Source organism: Ambystoma mexicanum, chromosome 11, assembly GCF_040938575.1.
Source record: "Ambystoma mexicanum isolate Mex_15411 chromosome 11, UKY_AmexF1_1, whole genome shotgun sequence".
NCBI classification, from domain to species: domain Eukaryota; kingdom Metazoa; phylum Chordata; class Amphibia; order Caudata; family Ambystomatidae; genus Ambystoma; species Ambystoma mexicanum.
The window spans coordinates 1,407,356,540-1,407,379,276 of NC_090934.1; the positions used below are offsets into that span (position 1 = coordinate 1,407,356,540).

The 22,737-nt window shown below is 49.2% G+C and overlaps 1 protein-coding gene across 1 annotated transcript in view; it reads right to left on the minus strand.

Annotated features, from left to right (window-relative positions):
- Positions 1-634: 634 nt before the first annotated feature.
- The window catches only part of LRRC28 (leucine rich repeat containing 28), a 379,410-nt gene continuing 357,307 nt past the window's right edge, over positions 635-22,737 (minus strand). Inside the window, exon 10 of the mRNA XM_069625051.1 lies at positions 635-1,599. Coding sequence (XP_069481152.1) covers positions 1,527-1,599 — 73 coding nt within the window. The 3' untranslated portion in view covers positions 635-1,526. The remainder of the gene's footprint in view (positions 1,600-22,737) is intronic.

Genomic DNA, 22,737 nt, shown 5'->3' on the forward strand with positions numbered 1-22,737 from the left:
GTCAAAGTTCAGGGGGTTCCTGCCTGGTGCGGGAGAGGCTTGAGAGAACTAATGCTCCGATTACTTACCTGTAACCTTCATTACCCCGAGTACACTCATCGTCAAAGTTCAGGTTTCCCTCCCGCTTACCCTCAATGTGTCTCCAACCACTGCAACACTGCTTGGGTATTACAAACATGATTGTGGGTGAGTGGTCTGATGTTTTAGGGTCAGTGGGTAAGGAGTGGACTGTTTCTTTTTTCAATGTAAAGGTTTACTGTAGTTGGAAGTCTCAAGAAATTTGGGGAATGGGAGACTTTAACGCAGTATTTTTGCTGCAGTATTTTTAATCAAAGTAGAATTCATCAAATTTTTTTATAGCGGATTTTGCTGCACATATTTGGGCGGGGGTTTAGGTAAACAATTCTACTTCGATAAAAAATACTCGACCAAATCCCAGACTGTGCAGTGGTGATAAACAGTAACTAATCCAGGCACTGCCAGAGAGCCTATACCACTCCACCCAAAGCAGAGACCACGCCGCAGGGGTGCAGTGCAACATGTGCAGTTTCCCTCAGTGCAGGGAGCATGCCATCAAACCCAGCAAACCTCGTCCAACCAGAGATCGCAGCGAGTCAACAAAGTCACATTCGCATCATTTTTGCATTTTGTTTTTAATTTCAATACATGAACATATTTCACACCCAAACCCCTTTCTTTTGAAACTCCTTCACACGCTACGGGGGGAGGGGGGTGGTCGAGAGACCCCAACTTAGAGGGTTGGTGCGATGAACGCATTTAAAGAGTGAAACGGCGTCTGTTCTTGGAGAAACAAACATGGCGGCCTTCGAAGCCGCAGCTGCGTCAAATCTTTCCCACCTGAACTCGTTGCCTTTCTTTTCCCCGGCGCTGCTTGCTCCTCCTCAATTGCTGCTGGTGCAAAGGTTTAACGATGGAATCCCGGGTCCAGCACCCGGAAGCACGTGGCTGAAAAGAGGTGTTACCTGTAATGCGGTATCAATGTTCCAGGCCTGGCTTTCAGCGGGAGCCCAGTGCCAGACATTAAGTAACCCAGTGATTATAGTGCACTTCCATTTTAACAGTAAAATATTGGCCATAAGCCTCATGTAAAGAAAAAAAGGAGGGGGTGGGGGTTTGAGTGAGAAATGCTTGGTTACTTCATCAAATAACGCTTAGTCCCCAAAAATACAACATGTGGGATTTTAAGATTTGGATAATTCTGCAGATGGTAAAACGGTGCAGGAGTTGAGGCAACCACATTATTTCAGGTAAAAAGGTCACACTTTCAGTAAGGGGAGCTGTGGTGTTTGCGTTTGCCAGAACACTAGCACTGTGCGTCGTCGCAGCAGGAGGCCCACACGCCACCGCGCCCATACTCAAATTCCATATCGTTAATTTAGTCCTTCAAAATCCGGTGGGGTACAGTGGTCAGCACGTGATCCAGTTCATCTGGGGGCACTGCTGTTATGGCACCTATGTCAGAATTCCAGCCCCCTCTGCTGTTGCTCGGTGGCCTTGAAGTCTTATCAACTCAGTAGATCAAACGTTTGCAGACACATGGTGGAGCAGCAGTAGGCCACAAAACTGACAGTTGTCCGCCTAAGGGAAAAGGAGAGAAAAGCACAGTTGTGACTCCATGGTTAAGCTCCATGGCCTTCACTCACCGCAGAACCAATGCACGGGGCTGTGAACATGGGAGGCGCATTACACAGGGCTGGCGTCAAAACACATTTTGCACGTGCCCTGCTAGACGGGAACAGGTTGTCTTGTTGTTATGGACCGGGCCCAGGGGATTTGGAGCTCAGAGTTGGGTTTCGTTCGGCTGCTCTCACACCTTGACTCCGTTATGCCCTGGAAGAGGACCCAGAGCAACAGCTGAGCTCTGGTGCACAGTCAGTCTGATCATTAGTATGTAGACAACAGGGGATTGCGCTTCAGGAACACACAACGATTAGGCTCCAAAACGGGCAGAAGGAAGGGGAGGTTGATTGGTGGGGAGGGGCGTGGGGGGAGGGGTGAGCAGCTTTAGGAGAATGGTAACACAAACAATGTGACACAAATCATCAAATGTTTTTGTGGCCAGGCATGGATTTGAAAATAGCAAAATGCAGTGGGTTACAGGGTGCAATGATAGGTGAAAACCCGGAGTGGTTTTCTTTCTAGAAGTGATGTCTCACAGAGCGGTGATGTCATTTGTGGTTAGGGGGACAGGTTGGGTTTCAGCTCATGTGAAACAGAGAAATCTGCATGAGACCAGCTGGGAAGATTGCTGGCTGTGCCCTGCAATTTAATCTATACTCACCGGCTACTTATTAGCCCCATTAAGTATGTAAACTGGGCAGCACAATGAGCAAACGCTAACATTTATATTCAGTTTCCCATTAGTCTAGGCCCGGAATGGATCGCCGCCATCCAGTAAGTACTAGAATTGGGCACCAGGGCAGCATTTTGACGTTTGCAGAATTGGGCACCAGGACAGTATTTTAGACGTTTGTAGAATTGGGCACCAGGACAGCATTTTAGATGTTTGTAGAATTGGGCAACAGGGCAGCATTTTAGACGTTTGTAGAATTGGGTACCAGGACAACATTTCAGACATTTGCAGAATTGGGCATCAGGACAGCATTTTAGACGTTTATAGAATTGGGCACCAGGACAGCATTTTAGACATTTGTAGAGTTGTGCACCAGGACAGCATTTTAGACGTTTCTAGAATTGGGCATCAGCACAGCATTATAGACGATGGTAGAATTGGGCAACAGGACAGCATGTTTGACGTTTCTAGAATTTAGCACCAGGATAGCATTTTAGACGTTTGTAGAACTGGGCACCAGGGCAGCATTTTAGACGTTTGTAGAATTGGGCACCAGGATAGCATTTTAGACGTTTGTAGAATTGGGCGCCAGGGCTGCATTTTACACGTTTGTAGAATTGGGTGTCAGGGCAGCATTTTAGACGTTTGTAGAATTGGGCGTCAGGGCAGCATTTTTGACGTATCTAGAATTGGGCATCAGGACAGCATTATAGACATGGTAGAATTGGCTATTCCCATCGCTAGATAACTTGTTAGGGCTTCGGTGGGCACAGAGAAAAGATACGCTGGCTCCTTTGTGTAAGGGACACTCTGATCCGTGCCTAGTCCCACTATGCTACTTAATGCACTTGCCTAAACCACCCATCACCAAACTCATGACTGTCAAAGTAACAACTATGCATCATTGTTAAAGGACATGCAGCCAAGAAGCATCAATCTTTGAGCAGGCAAGCAACACTAGAAGAGGGGTATTGCAAAGGTGGGGTTACTGAAAGGGTTTGTAGAACGACTCCTCGCATATCATCTGATTTGAATGGCAAGAGCAGAAACCTGGGGTGAGGATCCTCAGTTTGCAAAAGGCAAGCTATTGCCAAACACAGTTAAGAGTCATTCACTCAGTTTGGGGTAGAAAATGCAACCATCGGGGTTGTGCAGACTCCAAGGCATGGTGGATCGCAGGGGCAGTGAGAGTGGACTCAGTTCCCCAGTTAGTCTAAAGGCAAATTGCTCAATGATCTTTTTGCACCAATTCCAGTCCTTTTTCTTTGAAAAGGGAATCTACGGACCCTTGGTAATATTGCCAAGCCGCACTTTCTGGAGCAGACCTGGGTGGCTAAGGCCTTGGCGAGGATCTAGAGCCATCATTGCCCACGCTCGTACCAGAAAGCAGAGCTGAATGCGATGACCAGCTGGCTATTTCTAGAGTGCTCAAAGTCATTTCTGGATTCAAGATGTTTCCTTTGATTGATGGATGGGCGTACTGTGGTCCATCCATCCAAGGGAAGATACAGGATTGTTGCACAAAAGGGGCTCCAGAGCGAGTGCTTACTCGCGGACCATGGCAGCATCTTGAGCGAGGGTGTAGAGATGAAGGGGGAGCGTGAGTCTGCCAGAGAGATAAGTAGGGAGGGCGAGCCGGGGTGAGGGGGTAGGGTGGGGCTGAGTGCTGAGATTGGAGCATGGAGCCTATTGTTCGGGGGAGCAGTGTCGCACTGTGCAGGGATGCAGGCTTCTGCTGGGGGATTCAGCCTGGTGTACCAGGATGCAGGTTGGTTGGCAAACCTCAGCCAGGTGGCATTAAGGAGGCCCTGGCAGAGGAGAGGTGGTGAGTAAGAAAAGCAGGATGCACATAAAGACGGAGCAAAAGGATAGGCTTTCATAGGATACAGAAATCAACACGATAAAAAGATGAATTATGGAACCAGAATCATGAAAGTCAAGCAGCAAGAGTCACAATGCAGACACAAAGTGAGCCCATCCAGCAAGCACAAGGATATGATGGGGACACAACCTGCCGTCTACCACCGCAATGTGTTCTAGAACCCCAGCCAGAGGGGTTTGAAAATTGAAGCGCCCATCACAAAGAGAGCCATGGCGGGGCTAGACAGGCCTAGCAGCCCAGCTCCCCCTTTTATATATATGTATACACAGCAAAACAACTAGATGGTGATATTAGCAGTGATCCAGCGTTTTATTAACAGGGCTGGGAGGCTTCATTTGGGTGAAATGGAGATTGAAAGCCATCTTCGGTTTCCACTGTCCCTTTCATAATAAACGTGCATTCCACTTGTCAAAGACAAAAAAAAAACGCTAAAATAAAACCCACCGACAGCCAGATTGAATGGGGGTGACGTGAGGGATCGAGTTCACAGACAGTTAACTGCTTTGTGTAATGTAAAACAGAGGGCAACCCTTTCCGGACTTCCTTTTCACAAACTCATCCCATTCAAATAGAAATTTGGTAAGCGGTCAGGGTATTTGTATTTATTGTATTTATATAGCGCCTTAATCCACAGCGCTTTACAGTTTAGCAACAAGGATAGATAAAAATATGGAACAGTAGAAGCAAACACAAACATGAATCAAACCAAAAAAACAGTATGTTGAACAATTTGCATATGAGAAGCAGGAGGAGAGAAGGGGGTGGGGAAGGAATGCCACCTGCCCTAGCCGGATTACTATTCGGGTATACAGCAGATATGCATCTCTCTCAAGAAAGGGTGGGAGCAGGACTAAATATATCCCACCTGCCCTACCCGGATTACTATTCGGGTATACAGCAGATATGCATCTCAAGTAAGGGTGGGAGCAGGACTAAATATATCCCACCTGCCCTACCCGGATTACTATTCGGGTACACAGCAGATATGCATCTCTCTCAAGAAAGGGTGGGAGCAGGACTAAATATATCCCACCTGCCCTACCCGGATTACTATTCGGGTATACAGCAGATATGCATCTCAAGTAAGGGTGGGAGCAGGACTAAATATATCCCACCTGCCCTACCCGGATTACTATTCGGGTACACAGCAGATATGCATCTCTCTCAAGAAAGGGTGGGAGCAGGACTAAATATATCCCACCTGCCCTACCCGGATTACTATTCGGGTATACAGGAGATATGCATCTCTCTCAAGAAAGGGTGGGAGCAGGACTAAATATATCCCACCTCCCCTACCCGGATTACTATTCGGGTATACAGGAGATATGCATCTCTCTCAAGAAAGGGTGGGAGCAGGACTAAATATATCCCACCTCCCCTACCCGGATTACTATTCGGGTACACAGCAGATGTGCAGCTCACTCTAGTAGATCAATGGCAACGGCCTATGGCAAATGGCTAACCCTGAAATGAATAAGAGATTAGTAGGGCGTGGATCAGGACCTGGTAGCGCCCATGTGATGCTCTAAAGTGGTACATTCTGCTGGGGATGGCATGGGGAAGGAGACAGTTTGACCAAATAGTATTTCAACTAAGGATTAGAATAGTAAGAAATGAACAATCTAAATTTTCTATAAAATAAAAAATAAACACAAAATTTAAACATTCCATTTTCGGTGTAAACCAATGAGTCGAGATTTTTCAGTTTTGCGGCTCCAAAAAAAACCAGCTTTGACAAATAAAAATAAAAAATGTTTTTTCCAGTCCTTTGTGCAAGTTCAAAGAAAACTGGCAGCAATGTTCTCATTAAAACACTGCTGCAGAGACAGTAGTAGCGAGAGGGGAAATGGTGTTAAGCCGATTATAGCTTCAAAAAGTGTTAGAGATAAATTAATCTTCTGGCTCACAAACTGCAAGGGACCTACAGTGTGGAGCCTCCAGTGCTTACGAATGAAAACGTGGAGCTGTAAAAAGGTCCTCAAGAGAAAACGAGGCCGCCATTTTATGGCTTGAAACTCAGAACATATCTCCTCCACCAGAAGGAACTTTCACTGGCTACCAGTGAAGGACCGGATTAAATTTAAAATACTCACCCTGACACACAAATGCCCCTCCAATACTGCCCCACGCTACCTATCCAGCATGATAACTAGGAACCAATCCTCCAGACCCACCCGCCCTGCCTACCTGGGGCAAATAACCATGCCCAGATACAAAAGACAAAGAGCAGGTGGCTCAAGTTTCCCTGTAATGGCAGCCAAATACTGGAGATAAATGGAGATAAAACTGGACCCAGCCCTACTCTCCTTTCGCAAAAAACTAAAAACCTGGTTCTTTGCTGAAGACATCAAATTATACCCTCCCTCCTGTAAGTAACCCATTATGACCGGTACCCACCTACCTGCACCAGGACCTACACCCCACGAAAGTCTCCATAAAACATGCAACCATACGCTTAAAGTGACACAATGTGGCAACACTAAACCCAGACCCACTTATGCCACGCTATCCTGTAACCTCTATGATCTGCATTACCTGTAACCATATTCTTAAACCTGCCAAAATCCATAACTAATCTCTCAAGCATACTGATTCTGCAACCATATCCTTAACAGTGTTTACCTAGCCACCAAAGGGCTACTAGGTCTATCCTGTAACCATATTCTTTAATCATGCCTATTTATGATCTGCATTTCATGTAACCACTTCCTTAATTCAAACCTGCAACCAATCTCTTCAGTTGTTGTCTCTGTAACCATTTTCTTAAGATTGTTGCACCCAGATGCCCAAGGGTTAGGCACACCTTACAAATGTAATAACAAATAAATACATAAAATGCTTATGTATACATCTTAAGAAATTGGATGGGCACTTTGCATCTAAAAGTTAAAAGCCCCACATAGTCCCCTTAAAGATAAAGCAGCATTCTTTTTTAAACAAAGGCTATAAGAAGATGACCTGACAGTTAACTTTGTTGCGCCTCTTTGCATGCTGAATTGACATCCGTGCACCACAGATCATGGAACTCTCAAGCCGCTCTGGGCCAGGTTCTGGGTGATTTTTCAGACCTGGCTTTTTGGATCACCTCACTTAGCATTTAAGTTCTTGCAGATCTTCATTTATGAGGGGATATAAAAGTACTGATCAAGAATGTTAATCGAGAGGAGTTTGGGGGGCACAGCAGACCATTACGTGAGAATAGTAATTGAGAGGAGTTTGGAGTGGACTGCAGACGATTACACGAGAAAGTTAATTTAGAGGAGGTTGGAGTGGACATCAGACCATCACTTGAGAATGTTTAGTGAGAGGAGTTTGGAGTGCACAGCAGAACATTACATGAGAAAGTTAATTTAGAGGAGGTTGGAGTGGGCAGCAGACCATCACTTGAGAATATTAATTGAGAGAATTTTGGAGTGCACAGCAGACCAATCATTAAGAAGGTTAATTGAGAGGATTGCACAGCAGACCATTACACGAGAAAGTTAATTGAGAGTAGTTTGGAGTGGGCAGCAGACCATCACTTGAGAATATTAATTGAGAGAAGTGTGGAGTGCACAGCAGACCATTATTTGAGAATGTTAATTGAGAGGAATTTGGAGTGCACAGCAGACGATTACACAAGAAAGTTAATTGAGAGGAGTTTGGAGTGGGCAGCAGACCATCACTTGAGAATATTAATTGAGAGGAGTGAACAGCAGAGCATTACATGAGAAAGATAATTGAGAGGAGTTTGGAGTGGACAGCAGACCATTATTTGAGAATGTTAATTGAGAGGAGTTTGGAGTGGACAGCAGACCATTATTTGAGAATGTTAATTGAGAGGAGTTTGGAGCACAGCAGACGATTACACGAGAAAGTTAACAGAGAAGTTTGGAGTGCACATCAGACCATTAATTGAGAAGGGTATTTGAGAGAAGTGCACAGCAGACCATTATTTGAGAATGTCAATTGAGGAGTTTGGAGTGGACAGCAGACCATTACTTGAAAGATCTACTTCTACAAACTTCTTGAGAAATGATTTTGAAAAAAGGCCTGGTATTTGAAAAAAAAAGAGGTACATCCGTACTTAGCATTACAAGAAGTTGACTTCAAAATATGTTTACTCCACGGCTTCTTTGCTTTACACCTACCAATTCTCGGTAAAATCATTATGAGGCCAGACACCTTAAGTAGATTTTAATCTATGGAAATATTCAGAGAACTGGGCACAACCAGGACATGTTCAAAGTCCAGTAACGCCGACTCCGCTTTTCTCCCTTCTGAGGTCAAAAAGCACAGAGCACCTCAAGGAGCTCAAACACTCCCACTGCCACTGCCTTACCACACCATCACTTAATCTCCACCACATTCTTTATCAAAGACGACGGTTCACCTAGATTGAACATCTGTTTTTGCCCTAAACAACGGAAAGAGCACCATCTCAAAAGGCTCACTCCAAACAAATCGATCCCTCCATAGCTCTGCCACCTTAACGACCAAATCAGCTACACAACATGACCACCGACTGTCGAGGGGTCACCTGAAAACCAGATCAACGAAGAAATGCACCCCTCTACTACACGATTGCATCACTGATCATGCTCTAAATGTTCTTCCTTATCGGAAACCTGGCTAGACTACACTTCTCATCTAACGGTAAACATCATGCAAACTGGATGACAATGCATTACTTACCGTAAAAGCATTTCTGATGGTTGTATCTGCTTAGATTCACATGCTGTGCATAGGTCCGACATCCAGTGGTCACTGCGGAGTATTGCATTTTGTTTTTCGTAGTCGAAAAGGGGACGTCAACAAGGCGTGTCTGTAACACTATCCCTATAGTGACGTGCGTTGTACCCATAATCCCTCACGCGTCGAGGTCCCTCCGTTTGTATTTTTCTGCCCTGAGGGAGCCTTCTAGACGTGAGTGAGTACAGAAAAGAGAGAGATATAGAAAAGGATGTCTATGTTCCTTCCATCCGAGCGGGGAGGAAGGGTGGGCGCATGTGAATCTAAGCAGATACAACCATCAGAAATGCTTTTACGGTAAGTAATGCATTGTCTTCTGATGTTTGTTAATCTGCTTAGAATCACATGCTGTGCATAGACTAGCGAGCAGTACCCGGAGTTGGAGGTGGGTTGTGAGAAGGAACAGTAGAGAAAAGATGTCTTAATACTGCTTGTCCCACCTGGGAATCAGATCTAGAGTGGGCATCTAGACAGTAGTGTTTTGTAAAGGTGTGTACAGAACTCCAGGTTGCCGCTTTGCAGATGGACTCAAGGGGAACATTTGCAATGAATGCTATGGATGCCCCAGTGCCTCGAGTAGAGTGTGCTCTTGGCTTGACGTGTAGATCTCTCTTAGCAAGAGTGTAACAGAGAGTGATGCATTGTACAATCCATCTAGATATAGTGGATTTTGAAACTGCATCTCCTTCTCTTCCTGCTGCCACTGTCATGATCTCTGCTTCCAAAAGATCAGGACTTGCCCGACTCCCTTGGAAGCAGACCCATAACCCCGGTTCCGAGTGCCAGCCAGTCCCAATTGGGACCTTTTGAACCCTGTCCTGGCGCCAGTGGCACCAGGCTCATAAAGATGCCCAGTCCCAGCGCTGGAAGCGCCGGGATCATAATGCTTGGGTGGACTTACCTGCAGCAGACCATGCTGCTTACTTACCTGCCAGTTGAACCCCTGATCCTCTTCTGTTTGGGACTACTTTTCCTGTTGGGTGGGTCAGGAGCCACTCCCTAGGTTCAGAACACTGGAACTCTTCTGGAAAGCAGGAACTCTTTTCTTACCTAGGCGTGGCTGTGGAAGGAGACACCTAAGCACTACAGGAGGCTATTTAAACCACAACCGATGGATGAATCTTGCTTTGCGTTATTCTGCATTCTCTGCAGCAGAACGCTCATCGTGTCTTCTGCTTCTGATCCTGGGCCTAAGGGAACAAAGGCTTACCATCCTGGAATCCAGTCTTCAGCAGCACCTGTAAAGACAAAGAAAGAACAGGTTAGCACTACGGTCTTCAGTGGCAGCGCATCTCTTACCTGGTCCATCGGCTGTCACCAACGCCTCGCGCTGCATTCCGGCATCTGAAAGACAAAGGCTTACCAGCTCTTCGCACGCTCCGGAGGCCTTCGGCGCTGCATCCCGCATCTGAAAGACAAAAGAAGGTGCGTTTAAAGACATTGGGCAACTTCATTACTCACGTGCCATTACTCCTTCCCACGCCGAATCCAGTGGGTATTCCAGCACCCTTCAGCTTCTCTAAAGCTCCGAACTTGTACCAGCAAGATAAAAGGGACAGTTAGTGCGCATCTTGAAGCAGGCTACAAGCGCTTACTTACGTGCTTCCAGGTGCTTCTATTACTCACGCGGGTTCGATCCTCAACTCTCATCAGCCCGCCATCGCCGGAACCCTGCAAAACAAGAGATATCATTACAAAAGACTTTAAGACATTTGAAGTGCCCAGAATTTACCGTTCGTGCAGTTAACGACGGACAGCAGTCCTCTGAGGTCAAGAGGCCTGCACCCTTATCCAGTGAAGAAACTGGTTACGGCACCCTGCCCCGAGGCAGATGGAGAGCTCGGCGTTCACCTACCTAAGGTGAGGGCGTTAACCTTTGGGGTTCTACAGGAGAAGAGAAAGGGAAGAGGAGAGAGGCACCCAATAACCCCAGTTCATTAATCCCATATTTACTATCTACAGACATCTTACTCTTCGAGTCAGACATACAGTGCACAGAGGTCCAGCCCAAAGAGCCAACCGTGTGTTACACATCACCTTTGAAGATACGGCATTCACCCAGTCAAGACCGGCGCCTCTGCGGGAATCAGGTGAGCGTTACAGCCACCGAGACAAAGAACTGATTAGTCTTTCTCAGTGGACTAGTTCTTTCCATGTAAAACATGACAGCTCTGCGCACATCAAGTGTATGCAGGCTTTTTTCTCCTAGATTTGAAGGATTTTGAAAGACGTTGGTAGTTCTATAGACTGGTTGACATGAAATTTGGAGATGAATTTCGGTGCGAACCTTGGGTGTGTGCGTAGAACCACTTTATCCTTGTGAACTGTTACAAAGGGGTCTAAAACCGAAAGGGCCTGTAGTTCACTTACTCTCGTAATGGAGGTAATAGCGATTAGGAAAGCAGTCTTAAGAGTGAGATCTTTAAGAGTTGCCTTGTGCATGGGTTCAAAGGGTGACCCCATGAGCCTGGTGAGTACCACATTTAGATCCCAGCCAGGAGCTGGGTTTGCTATTGGAGGGTGTATTCTCTTTACCCCTTCCATGAAGGCTTTGATTACTGGGATCTTCCAGCACGATACTTTGAGTTGTGAAGTGGTGTAAGCCGAAAGCGCTGCCAGGTGTACTTTAATAGAATTGAATACTAGACCCGAGTCCAGTAAATGGGTCAGGTACAGAATAATTTGTGTGGGAGAGCAGTCAACAGGGTTGATACTCTTCCCTCTACACCAGATGACAAATCTTTTCCATTTGCTAGAATAGCAGTGACGAGTGTTAGGCTTTCTGGCCTCTCTGAGGAAGTCCATGCACCTCTGTGGAAGTTGTAAATGTCCAAATTCTATGACCTCAGGAGCCAGGCTGCTAAGTTCATGGTCTGAGGGCATGGGTGCAGTGTCCTGCCCCTGTCTTGTGACAGCATGTTGTACGGGCAGGGCAGTCTCACTGGAGGAGATAGAGACATCTTCAACAAGTGAGCGAACCATGGCTGTCGGGCCCACATAGGGGCCACCAGTATCATGGTAACTTGTTCCTGGTGCATCTTGTGCACTATCTTGTTGAGAAGGGGAGTCAGGGGAAAAGCGTAAACAAATTTCCCTGACCATGGAATCGATAGACCGTTCCCCTTGGACTGGTTCTGGGGGTACCTGGAGGCGTAATCCTGGCATTGAGAGTTTTCCAGAGTTGCGAACAGGTCTATTTCTGGGAAACCCCACTGTGTGAAGACGTCGAAGACGATGTCTTCTTGTAACCGCCATTCGTACTCTACGGGCAGGGGGAAGTCTCTGCTGAGTTTGGCTGCTAGCAGATTGAGTTCCCCTGGTACATGTTGTGATAGTAGGAACATGTTGTGTTTGAGAGCCCACTTCCAGATGTTCTGGGACAGCTTGGACAGTCCTGGAGAGTGAGTGCCCCCTTGCTTGTTGAGGTAGTACATGGCTGTGGTGCTGTCTGTGAGGACCATCACTGTCTTTCCTTGTAGGTGTTTCTGAAAGGCTTTCAGTGCTTTGAACACCGCTAGTAGTTCCAGGAGGTTTATATGCTTGGATGCTAAGCTCAGAGTCCACGCTCCGTGAGCAGTCTGATGGGATAGGTGAGCCCCCCATCCTGTAAGGGATGCGTCTGTGGTTAGAGTGGCTTCCACTGCGGGTGTGGCAAAAGTTTTCCCCAATAACAGGTTTTCTTTTGTCCACCACCGTAGCGAGAGAACCAAGGCCTGCGAGACCACCACTAGATCGTCCCATTGTCCGCTGGCCTGACACCACTGGCTGTTGAGCCACTCTTGCATTGGGCGCATGCGCAGGCGCGCGTGAGGTACCAAATAAATACATGACGCCATCATCCCTAGCAAGCGCATTGCTTTGCGTACCATCACCTCTCGACCTGCCACATAATGGGGGATCTTAAACAGCATGTTTTGGACCCTCTCGGAGGGGAAGACGAGGCCGTCCTTTGTTCGAATTAGTGCCCCTAGGAATTGTTTGATTTGGCTGGGGTCTAAGCTGGACTTCTTTTCGTTGATGGAGAAGCCCAGTTGGAACAAAAGGTCTACAGTCTTTTGGGTATTGGAGAAGCATGTTTTGTAAGAATCCCCTGTTATGAGCCAGTCGTCGAGGTAAGGGTATACCGGGATGGATAACCTGCGCAGGTGGGCCGCTGCCACTGCCAGTACTTTCGTGAATACCCTTGGTGCAGATGCTATCCTGAAGGGTAGTACTCTGAACTGGTAGTGTTCTCTATCTTGAACCTGAGGTATTTTCTGTGCGCTGGCAACATTAAAATATGAAAGTATGCATCTTTCATGTCTAGTGTTGTCATGTAATCCCCTTGTGATAACAGTGGGATTACTTCCTGCAAGGTCACCATACGAAACTTTTGGGGTTTGACAAACTTGTTCGCTGGGCGCAGATCTAATACAGGGCGCATGCTTAAGTCCTTTTTGGGTACAAGGAAGTACACTGAATAAATACCTTCTGTTACCTGAGATAGAGGGACAGCCTCTATAGCTTCTTTTTTCAGTAGCTCTTCTACTTCTTTAAGAAGAATGGTGAGGTGTTCCGGTGTCATGCGTCGGTTCCGTGGGGGTCTGTACTTCGGGGACCCGTTGAATTCAATGCAGTATCCGTGGGCTATGGTGGATAATACCCAGCGGTCTGACGATATTCCCTCCCATGCTGAAAGGAACGATGTTAGCCGGCCCCCGAGCGGTGATGCATGGGAGGGGACCCGAATCTTCGGGTCATTTGTTGGTATTGGGCGTGGAACCTTTGGGGCTGGAGCCGCGACCTCTTCCTCTGCCACGGCGTTGGCCTCTTTGACTGAACTGGGTGTTGTTACCCTGGTTAGAGGGCCAGTTGGTAGCAGAGTAAAATTGCTGTTGGTTTTGCTGCTGGCGTTGGCCAAGAAAGGAGCGTCTATTGCCATAGCCGCGTCTGTTAGGGGGCCTAGAAATTTGGTCAAGAGTTTTGATGGTATCAAACTCTTTCTTCGCATGTTCTAAGATCTCATCAACTGCTTTCCCAAACAGATGTGTTTGTTCTATGGGCTTATTTATCAGGGAAGCCTGGGTTTCCGGCTTAAATCCCGAATTGCGCAGCCAGACATGGCGTTTGAGAAGTATTCCCTGAACCAGGGAACGGCCAGCCGTCTCTAAGGAGTTCTTTACGATGCCCTGGTTTACAAGAGTTCCCTCTGAGATTGTAGCTAACAGGCGTGAACGCAGGGGTTCTGGTGCGTCCTCTGCTTCGCTGCGCAGCTTGCCCCACTGTGCATCTGCGTAGCTAGCTAGTAGGGAATTGTTATTTGCAATCCTAGTTGAAAAGGCGGTGGACGTTGTGATTCTCTTCCCAAGTGCATAGAGCTTTTTGCCCTCTTTGTCAGGTGGTGCCTCACTAGTGGATAGTGGTACCCCTGCTCTTTTCCTTGTATTAGTAACTACGAGGGAGTCTGGAATAGAATGGCCTATCAAAGGGTCAGAGGGCGAAGGGCTGAAGAGCTTTTCTATCCGAGGGTTGACCCCTCTGACTAAGGCAGGATTGGAAAGGGAAGGAGTTATTCTTCTCTTTATAGAAGCCAGGAGCGGAATAGACTGACTAACAGGGGCTTTTTCTTTAATAACTTTCTCTACAAAATCTATGTCAGGAAGAGTCTCCCCTGTGTTTATTTCAAAATGCGCTGCTGCCTTGCGCAATAGTGCATTAAGTGAAGGTTGATCATCTATGGGAGAGGTGTTTCCAATAGGTGAATCCTTGGGAGGAGAAGGGTGAAAGACATCAGGGTCTGAGTGCACTGATGGGGATTGCCAAGGCTGCACTGATGGGGATTGCCAGGGCTGCGAGGTAGCTGTATCTTCTTCGAAAGCTCCTGCACTAGTGTAAGTATCTTCTTCAAACCCCTCTTCCTCATGTTCTTCCTCTCCACCCAAACACTCCTCATCTTCCTGGAGGTATTGCTCCTCTTCAGTGAGGTAATATATGTCTGTAGAAGGGGGAAACAGCCTAGGAATCTTGACCCTAGGGTCATCTTGGGGCCATTCTCTTGGTCTTTTGGGTGTGGGTGGGTTTTGGTTTCCCAAAAACCTTTCCATTTTCTCCATACATGAATGGAGTCTTTCAAGGGTCTCATGGGGGACCCCTGAATAGTCTAGAGGGGGGAAATCAGTGTTTTCACCTTCAAAACGCTTAGAACGCTCCCACAACGTCAAAGAAAGTTTTCCGTCGCCCTCTGAAAAGCCCTTCGGTAGTTCAGAAGTGCCCTCAGATGAAGGGGGCAGTTCCTGGCTACTCTTGTGCTTTTTCGGCGTTTCCATAGCTTTTTGTGCGGTATTCGACGTTTGTTTCGTCGTCCGCTTACGTTTGTCTTCGGAAACAATTCTCGCCAGGCTCTCGACAACGAGGTTGTCAGTAGAGGACTCTGGTGTCGACGTTGCCTGCGTTACGCGTTGTTCCTCGACGGCCGCTCTATGGAGCGTTACGTCGGATGATTTTGGGGTAGCGCCCGTGTTTGATGAAAGCCCAATCGCTGGTCGCGACTGCGTTTGCGGGTGGGGCTTGAGACCCTTATGGTCTGAGGTAGACGCCGGAGTGCCCTGCGTCCCCTTCGGCGCTGATGGATCCTTCGTCTTTGACGAATTAGAGCCGTGGGTTGTATGCTTAGGCCTATGGGGTCTGTGTGCGTCCTTGTCGCCGGGGTGTTCATCCCCATGAGCAGGGCGTGAGCCGAGCCTGTCGGGCCGGGGACGGACGTCGAGGAGCGCGAGCGCTCCTTCTGGGGGTTAATGACTTCCGTAACGAACGTCGAGTTATCACCCTCCTCGTCACTTTCTGTAACAGCGGCGGCTGGTGAGGAAACTGACTTCGACATAGCGTAGTCCGCCCACCTCTTAACTTTGCGTTCTTTAAGAGTTCTTGGTTTGGGGGCGTGGCTTGGAGCGCCATCGATGTGGTCGCTCCTCTGAGGCCGCCCGTGGGATGTCCGACGCCGCCGTCGAAATCTGGCGGTTCTAGGCGGGGTTTCGTGTCGCTAATGCCATCTACAGCGACCGGAACCGACATGGCATAACCTGGCTAAACACTGTCTTCGACCGTGGCGGCGTTCTACTAGAAATTTGAAGCTGAACTTCTCTCCCGTACCCGACGGACGAAACTAAGATGGCCGCCGTACCGGGGCTCAGCAGCACGCTCCGCACCTGTCGGTAGCGGGACCTCGGGAGGCAGAAGAGCCGGAGAGGGGGAGCGGTACCTAATATAGAATCCCCTGATTTCAGTTGGGCAGCCTGGATCCCTTCTGGGTTGCTACCAAGAGCAGGTCCCCACTCCTCTCCCTACTTCTTGGATCAGCCCTACCGAAGTCCTTCTCCCCGTTCCACCCTTCCTGGGGCGCCCCTGCCCACCCATCTACACCTGACCCGGAGCGAAGGCCAGGGTGACGGAGTTCTCCAGCTGCCATCTCCCACCGTCCTGGGCCTTGCCGCTAGTCTCCCGACTGGAACTGTTTGGCGTGGGCAACATGTCGAGACAAACAAAAGTGAGCAAAGGCACGGATATCTCCGCCATGTTTACGGCTACAGAGAAACCCAAGAAACAGGAACCTCCCAAACTGACCCCACAGAAGCAACAAGAGGACAGGGGCGAGCTTGCCACTAAAGGAGACCTAATAGCCTTCATGGCGGACATCAAATCTGAGTTCCGCGCTTGCCTCTCGGAACTCGCCACCAAAGTTGACCAAACAGATCAGAGAGTCACAGAACTCGAGCAGAGGTTTGGAGAGATCGAAGATCATGCCCAGGAGCACACCACCGCTCTGGGGGAAATGCAAAAATCGATCGATTCCCTGCATCACAAATGCGAGATCATGGAATTTAAACAGGAAGATCTCGAAAATAGGGCCCGACGCAATAATCTCCGCATCCGGGGCATCCCATCCTCCGTCCCCGATAACAAGCTAGCGGACTACGTGGCAAACCTCTTTGAGGCTCTACTTCCAGATCTGGACAAATCTCGGCTCATATTGGACCGCACCCACAGGCTTCGCCAGCGCCGCGGGACAGATTCGGACCCTTTTCTAGACGTGATCACTAGGGTCCACTTCTTTACAACGAAAGAAGCGATATCAGCGATCAGCCGCCAAGGTGAAGAGATCACTTTCCAGGGCACCCCTCTTCAAATTTACCAGGACCTTTCGGCACTCACGCTCCAGAAAAGAAGAGCACTTCGGCCTCTGACATTAATTCCTCCAGGAGCAACAGATCCGTTACAGATGGCTGTTCCCGACAGCTCTTCAATTCACATATAATGGCACCCTACGCCGAATCAGCCACCTGGAAGACGCGGAGAAAATCTTGCACTCGACCGCTCCCCGGGACCCTCCCACGCCACTCTTAGAGGGGACTGAGAACCCTGGTCCGCCTCCCTCCCCAAAAGCTAAACGCACGCCTTGGTCGTCGATACAACGAAACAACAAGAAATGATGAACGTGGACGCCTCCACGGTCCCAGGCTCCGTCAATGAGCTAGCCGGGACACAGATATGCTCGTCTGAATCAGAACCCGCTACCTACATGCCAACCTCTTTTAAGTACACGACGGCGGCGGGGCATTCCCATGGCTCATACCCACCCCAAGGATACTTTCCATCTTCTGTTCCTTGGGAACCCACAATATGGGACAATTGGCCCTGTTGGCCTTAGGTACGACCGTACTAACAAAGTCGGTCTACCGCCTTGTTAAAGTTGAGATCCCCCGTTGGGATTTCGCGTTAAAACCTCAAGTGCAGAATGATTTTGTGAGTGCTTCCGTCAGTCATGGCAGTTGAACCTCCACCCCAGGACCCCCCCCCTAACGCAGGGAACGGAGAGTGAGCCCCCAGAGGACTTTCAGTCGCTTCGGATCCTCTCCCTGAATGTTAACGGCTTGAATTCTCCTAACAAGCGAAAGACAATTCTATTAAAACTCCGCGACGAGGAGGCCGCGATTGCCATGCTTCAAGAGACCCATCTGTTGCCCGCTGATGTGTCCCGCCTTCGGTCTCGGCTATTTCCGCTTCAATTCTTTGCCTCTGGCACAAGCAAAAAAGGAGGACGGCGATTCTCTTCAGGAAAGACTTGAACCCACAGATTCTGGAAACAAAGACATGCCCAGAAGGCCGATTTATAGCGATCAAATGTCTCCTGTTAGGAGACCTGTACACCCTTGTTTCAGTATACGCCCCCAACTCTGGACAATCACATTTTTATGACGCCCTGGGCACATCGCTCGCCAACTTCGTGGAGGGCCAAACGATCGTCGGTGGGGACTTCAACGGGGTCCCTGACCCCACTAAAGACCGATCACACCCCCCGACCCCAGGCGACTACGCCCAAGCACTCAGCCTCCTTCGTCTCTTTAGGACCCTGGAGATAATAGACTCATGGCGGGTGTTTCACCCTGATGATAAGGACTTCTCCTTTTACTCGTATGTCCACCGCACCTTCTCAAGGATTGACCTATTCCTGATTTCACCTCACACGTTCCCTTCAGTTAAGAAGGTCACTATCGGCACAAGAGCGATCTCCGACCACGCTCCAGTGCTCCTGGAGCTTCGGGTTCAGAACCCTGACCCCACCACCCCGCGCAAATGGATGCTATACGACCCAATCCTCAACGACATGGCCACCAAAGACAAGATCGCAACGGAAATAAAGAACTTCTTTGTGGAAAATCCGGCCTCAGACATGTCATTAGCAAACAACTGGGACGCCATGAAGGCAGTAATCAGGGGCTCCCTGATAGCCCAGGGTGCGCCCTACCATCGAGATAGACGACGAACCCGGACAGCCCTGGAGCTCGAATTGAGAGAGGCCGAGGCACTCCACAAGGAGAAAGGCTGGTCCCCCAGAACACAACGGGCCATTCGCACGGCACGGAAAAGGCTGGAAGCCCATTACGCGGAACAAACCGCCCAACTAATGGCGAAGGTGAAACAGTCGTATTATGCGAAGGGCAACAAAGCGAACAGGTTCCTGGTGGCCAAATTAGCCAAGCAAAGACGCAGCATCGCGATCATGGGCCTGCGAGACACCAACAGGGTCATACTATACTCAGAACCCGAGAAGCAACGCCTCGCAATGGAGCACTTGGCCCAAACCGTGAAGGCAACCCCACGAAACCCAGCACAACAGAAGGAATACCTTCGGCAGGCAGAGGTGCCCCAGCTCTCCGACGCAATGAGAGATGAACTGGAGGAGCCCATCACAGGGGAGGAAATTGAGGACGCCATCAAATCTCTCAAATCACGGGCCCCTGGCCCGGATGGCTTCTCAACCAGGTTTTACAAACTATGCAGGTCGCAACTGACCCCCCATCTCACCACCCTATTCAACTCCTTCAGGGAAACGGGGGCGGTGACCCCATCGATGCAGGAATCGACCACCATCCTTCTGCCTAAACCTGGAAAAGACCCAAGAAGCATAACTTCTTATAGACCCATCGCGCACTCTTGAACATAGATGCGAACATTTACTCGAAAATGTTGGCGACCCGCTTGAATCGCATCCTGCCGAATATCATTCATCCAGACCAGGCTGGGTTCATCCGGCACCGGACCGCAGGCGATAATATCCGGAGAACCCTGAACCTGGTGGACCTCGCCTCCCGGAACTCCCAAAAACTAATCTTGGTGGCCCTCGATGCAGCTAAGGCGTTTGATAGGGTGGATTGGACGTTTATGGGACACACTTTAGGGGCCTTCGGCTTCGGACCAGCGTTCCGAACGATGGTGTTGGCCAACTATGATCGACCTACAACAAGCCTGAGGATCAACGGCCACTTCTCGGCTCCAATCCCCTTGTCATGCGGGACTCGGCAGGGCTGTCCGCTGTCGCCCTTGCTTTTTGCACTCACCATGGAGCCCTTCGCACAAAAAATTAGGCGGAATGACCAAATCAAGGGCATAACAAGCGGCCCTTCACATCATAAACTTGCCCTATATGCGGATGACATTTTACTTACGATCTCGGAGGCCCCCTCATCGCTTGAACATGCGATTCGCGAAATCTCCAGCTATGGCGAAGTCTCGGGCCTCACCATAAACTTCGATAAATCTTCCGCCTTGGGCATTGGCCTCACCCCAGCAGAGCGAGAACCGCTGACTAGGATGTGCCCGATAATATGGGAAAGGAGCGCCATCCCCTATTTGGGGGTTTACATTCCGGCTGATCCAAAAGAGACATACAAATCCAATTTTCCCCGATTTCTCAAGGAACTGGAGGGCGATTTGAAGCGATGGGGGACCCAGGAGATTTCGCTGCTTGGATGCATCACGGCATGCAAAATGAACCTTCTCCCGAGATTTCTATACATATGCGCCTCACTGCCAGTGGCAATCCCCACTCCGATTCTCCGAGGGATCCAGAGGAAAATGCTGAACTTTATCTGGAGAGGTAAGAAAGCGAGAATCCCTCTTAGAACTATGTTGGGGAGTCCTAAACTGGGGGGACTGGGGGTTCCAGATCTTCAGGCCTACAGAGTGGCAGCCCAACTGGCCCGGGTCCAGGCCTGGCAAAATACGACAGACCGCCCGAGATGGGTGGAGCTGGAACAGTCGCGGACTCCCCTGCCTCTGCGGTTTCTGCCACACATCCCGCCCCCCCTCAGGTCCCATGGGGGAGAGCTCCTGCTGTCGACCAAACACACCCTTAGCACTTGGGACTGGGCGCTGAAACGAAAGGGAGTGCCAAGAGGACTGAGCCCACGCTCCCCGGTCTTTCTCAACCCAATGTTCGCACCGGGCATGCATCCCCGCAATTTCCAAAATTGGACCAAAGGTGGGCTAGAAACCATAGACCAGCTGTATACAGGGGAGAAACCGCTCACATTCGCCCAATGTAAGGAGAAGTTCCAACTTCGGGAATGTGACAGATTTACTTATATCCAACTACGCCACTGGTGCTCACACCCCCAAACCTTGCAAGCAGCGACCCGTCCTCCCACTGCCCTGGAACTCACCCTAGGAGACCTCCCGACTCGCGGCAGCGTATCCACCCTCTACAGACGCTTCTTAAGCGACTTCCTAACCACAAGAACCCGATGTATGGCCCAATGGGAAGCGGACCTGGGACACCCGATAGAGGATCAAACCTGGGTGGACATATGGACCCGAACACATACCGCATCCACCTGCATCACCAACAGAGAATGCGCATACAAAATCATGCTGCGATGGTACTATTCGCCCCTCAGACTCCACCATATGAACCCCCAGATAGACCACGCTTGCTGGAGAGGATGCAGCCTCCCTGGCTCTTTCTTCCATATGTGGTGGGACTGCCCGAAGATCCGACCGTTCTGGAAAGCTTGTCTAGAGTCTATTTCGCTGATTACCGGAACAATGATTCCCTTGAAACCGGAGCCGATCCTGTTAGGAGCTCCAATTCCCGGGATCTACCCGCGCTCCGGACCCAGAGCGAAACTATTGACGCACTGCCTACTGGCAGGGAAAACGGTGGTGGCCCGAACCTGGAAATCCCCGGAAGGCCCCCACATTGCTCAATGGTGGACCAAAGTATGGGACATTCTGATAGCGGAGAAGATAACGGCAGCACGAGCGGGGATGCTACACCGCTTTCAGAACATCTGGGCCCCAGTCCTGGAATTCGACCAGCGCTTCCCCGCCCTGACCTATAGGCCCGCCAGAGCCCTCTGGATCTTGACGAACCAGGCGAGCCCGGAGGAAGACCGCTGAGACTCCGGCCGGACCGCCCGGGCGGGAGGAGCCCGCTCGCAGAGCTTGTGGGACTGATAATCCAGGGAGGAGGACAGAGAGAGAAGACACAGGGGGGGTCTAAAGACTGGGGGTCAACTTGCTGAGATAACCCTTGCATATAATGTCTGTATTTATCATTCTGCCTTGATTTAAAATAAACAAAGTTATAAAAAAAAGAGTTCTTGGTTTCAAGAGCTTACAGGCCGCGCAGCTGTCCTCCTTATGATCGAGGGGCAAGCAACGATTACAGAGCTTGTGTTTGTCCTTCCAAGTGTATTTGCCCCTACAGCGTGGGCAAAACTTAAAAGGTGTCCTCTCCATAGCTGAGGCAATAATAACTGGTGATAACAACCCCAAGGGAAAGATAGGGGAGAAAGAAAGACATTCTCAAAGAGAAGATAAAAGTTCGAACCCCCACTCTCCCTACTGTATGTTGGCCGGCGAGGCCAGGCCACGTGTTCGGCAGCGCCGAAGGATCTCCTCCGTCTCTTCCCCTCTGTCGAAAACTTGCTCGGCGGAAAAACAGCTTCACAGCTAACGTCGAGGGGAGGGATCTTAATAAGTAAAATTAAGGACCGCGGTCCGTAGTAAGTATTTGCAATGTCTCTCTAGGAGCTCCGCGTAAGGCGACCAGAAGCTAGGCGGAAAAAAACAATCTGAGGGACCTCGACACGTGAGGGATTATGGGTACAACGCACGTCACTATAGGGATAGTGTTACAGACACGCCTTGTCGACGTCCCCTTTTCGAGTACGAAAAACAAAATGCAATACTCTGCATTGACCAATGGATGTCGGACCTATGCACAGCATGTGATTCTAAGCAGATTAACAAACATCAGAAATAAAGTTACTATGTGCCACCGCCTAGCCAAACAAAGTTGTTTACCACTTGACCATAATTTACCACTATCACAGACTCCACCCCGATCCACAAAACATTTGAATTCCTGACTGACCCCCAAGGTACAGCCCAAATTGCATCCATGATTTTTTGAAGTTCAGCCCTCCTACAACTAACATTTTAACATATTGTCACTGGTGATATTAACATGTGTATAGATAACACCATTGCT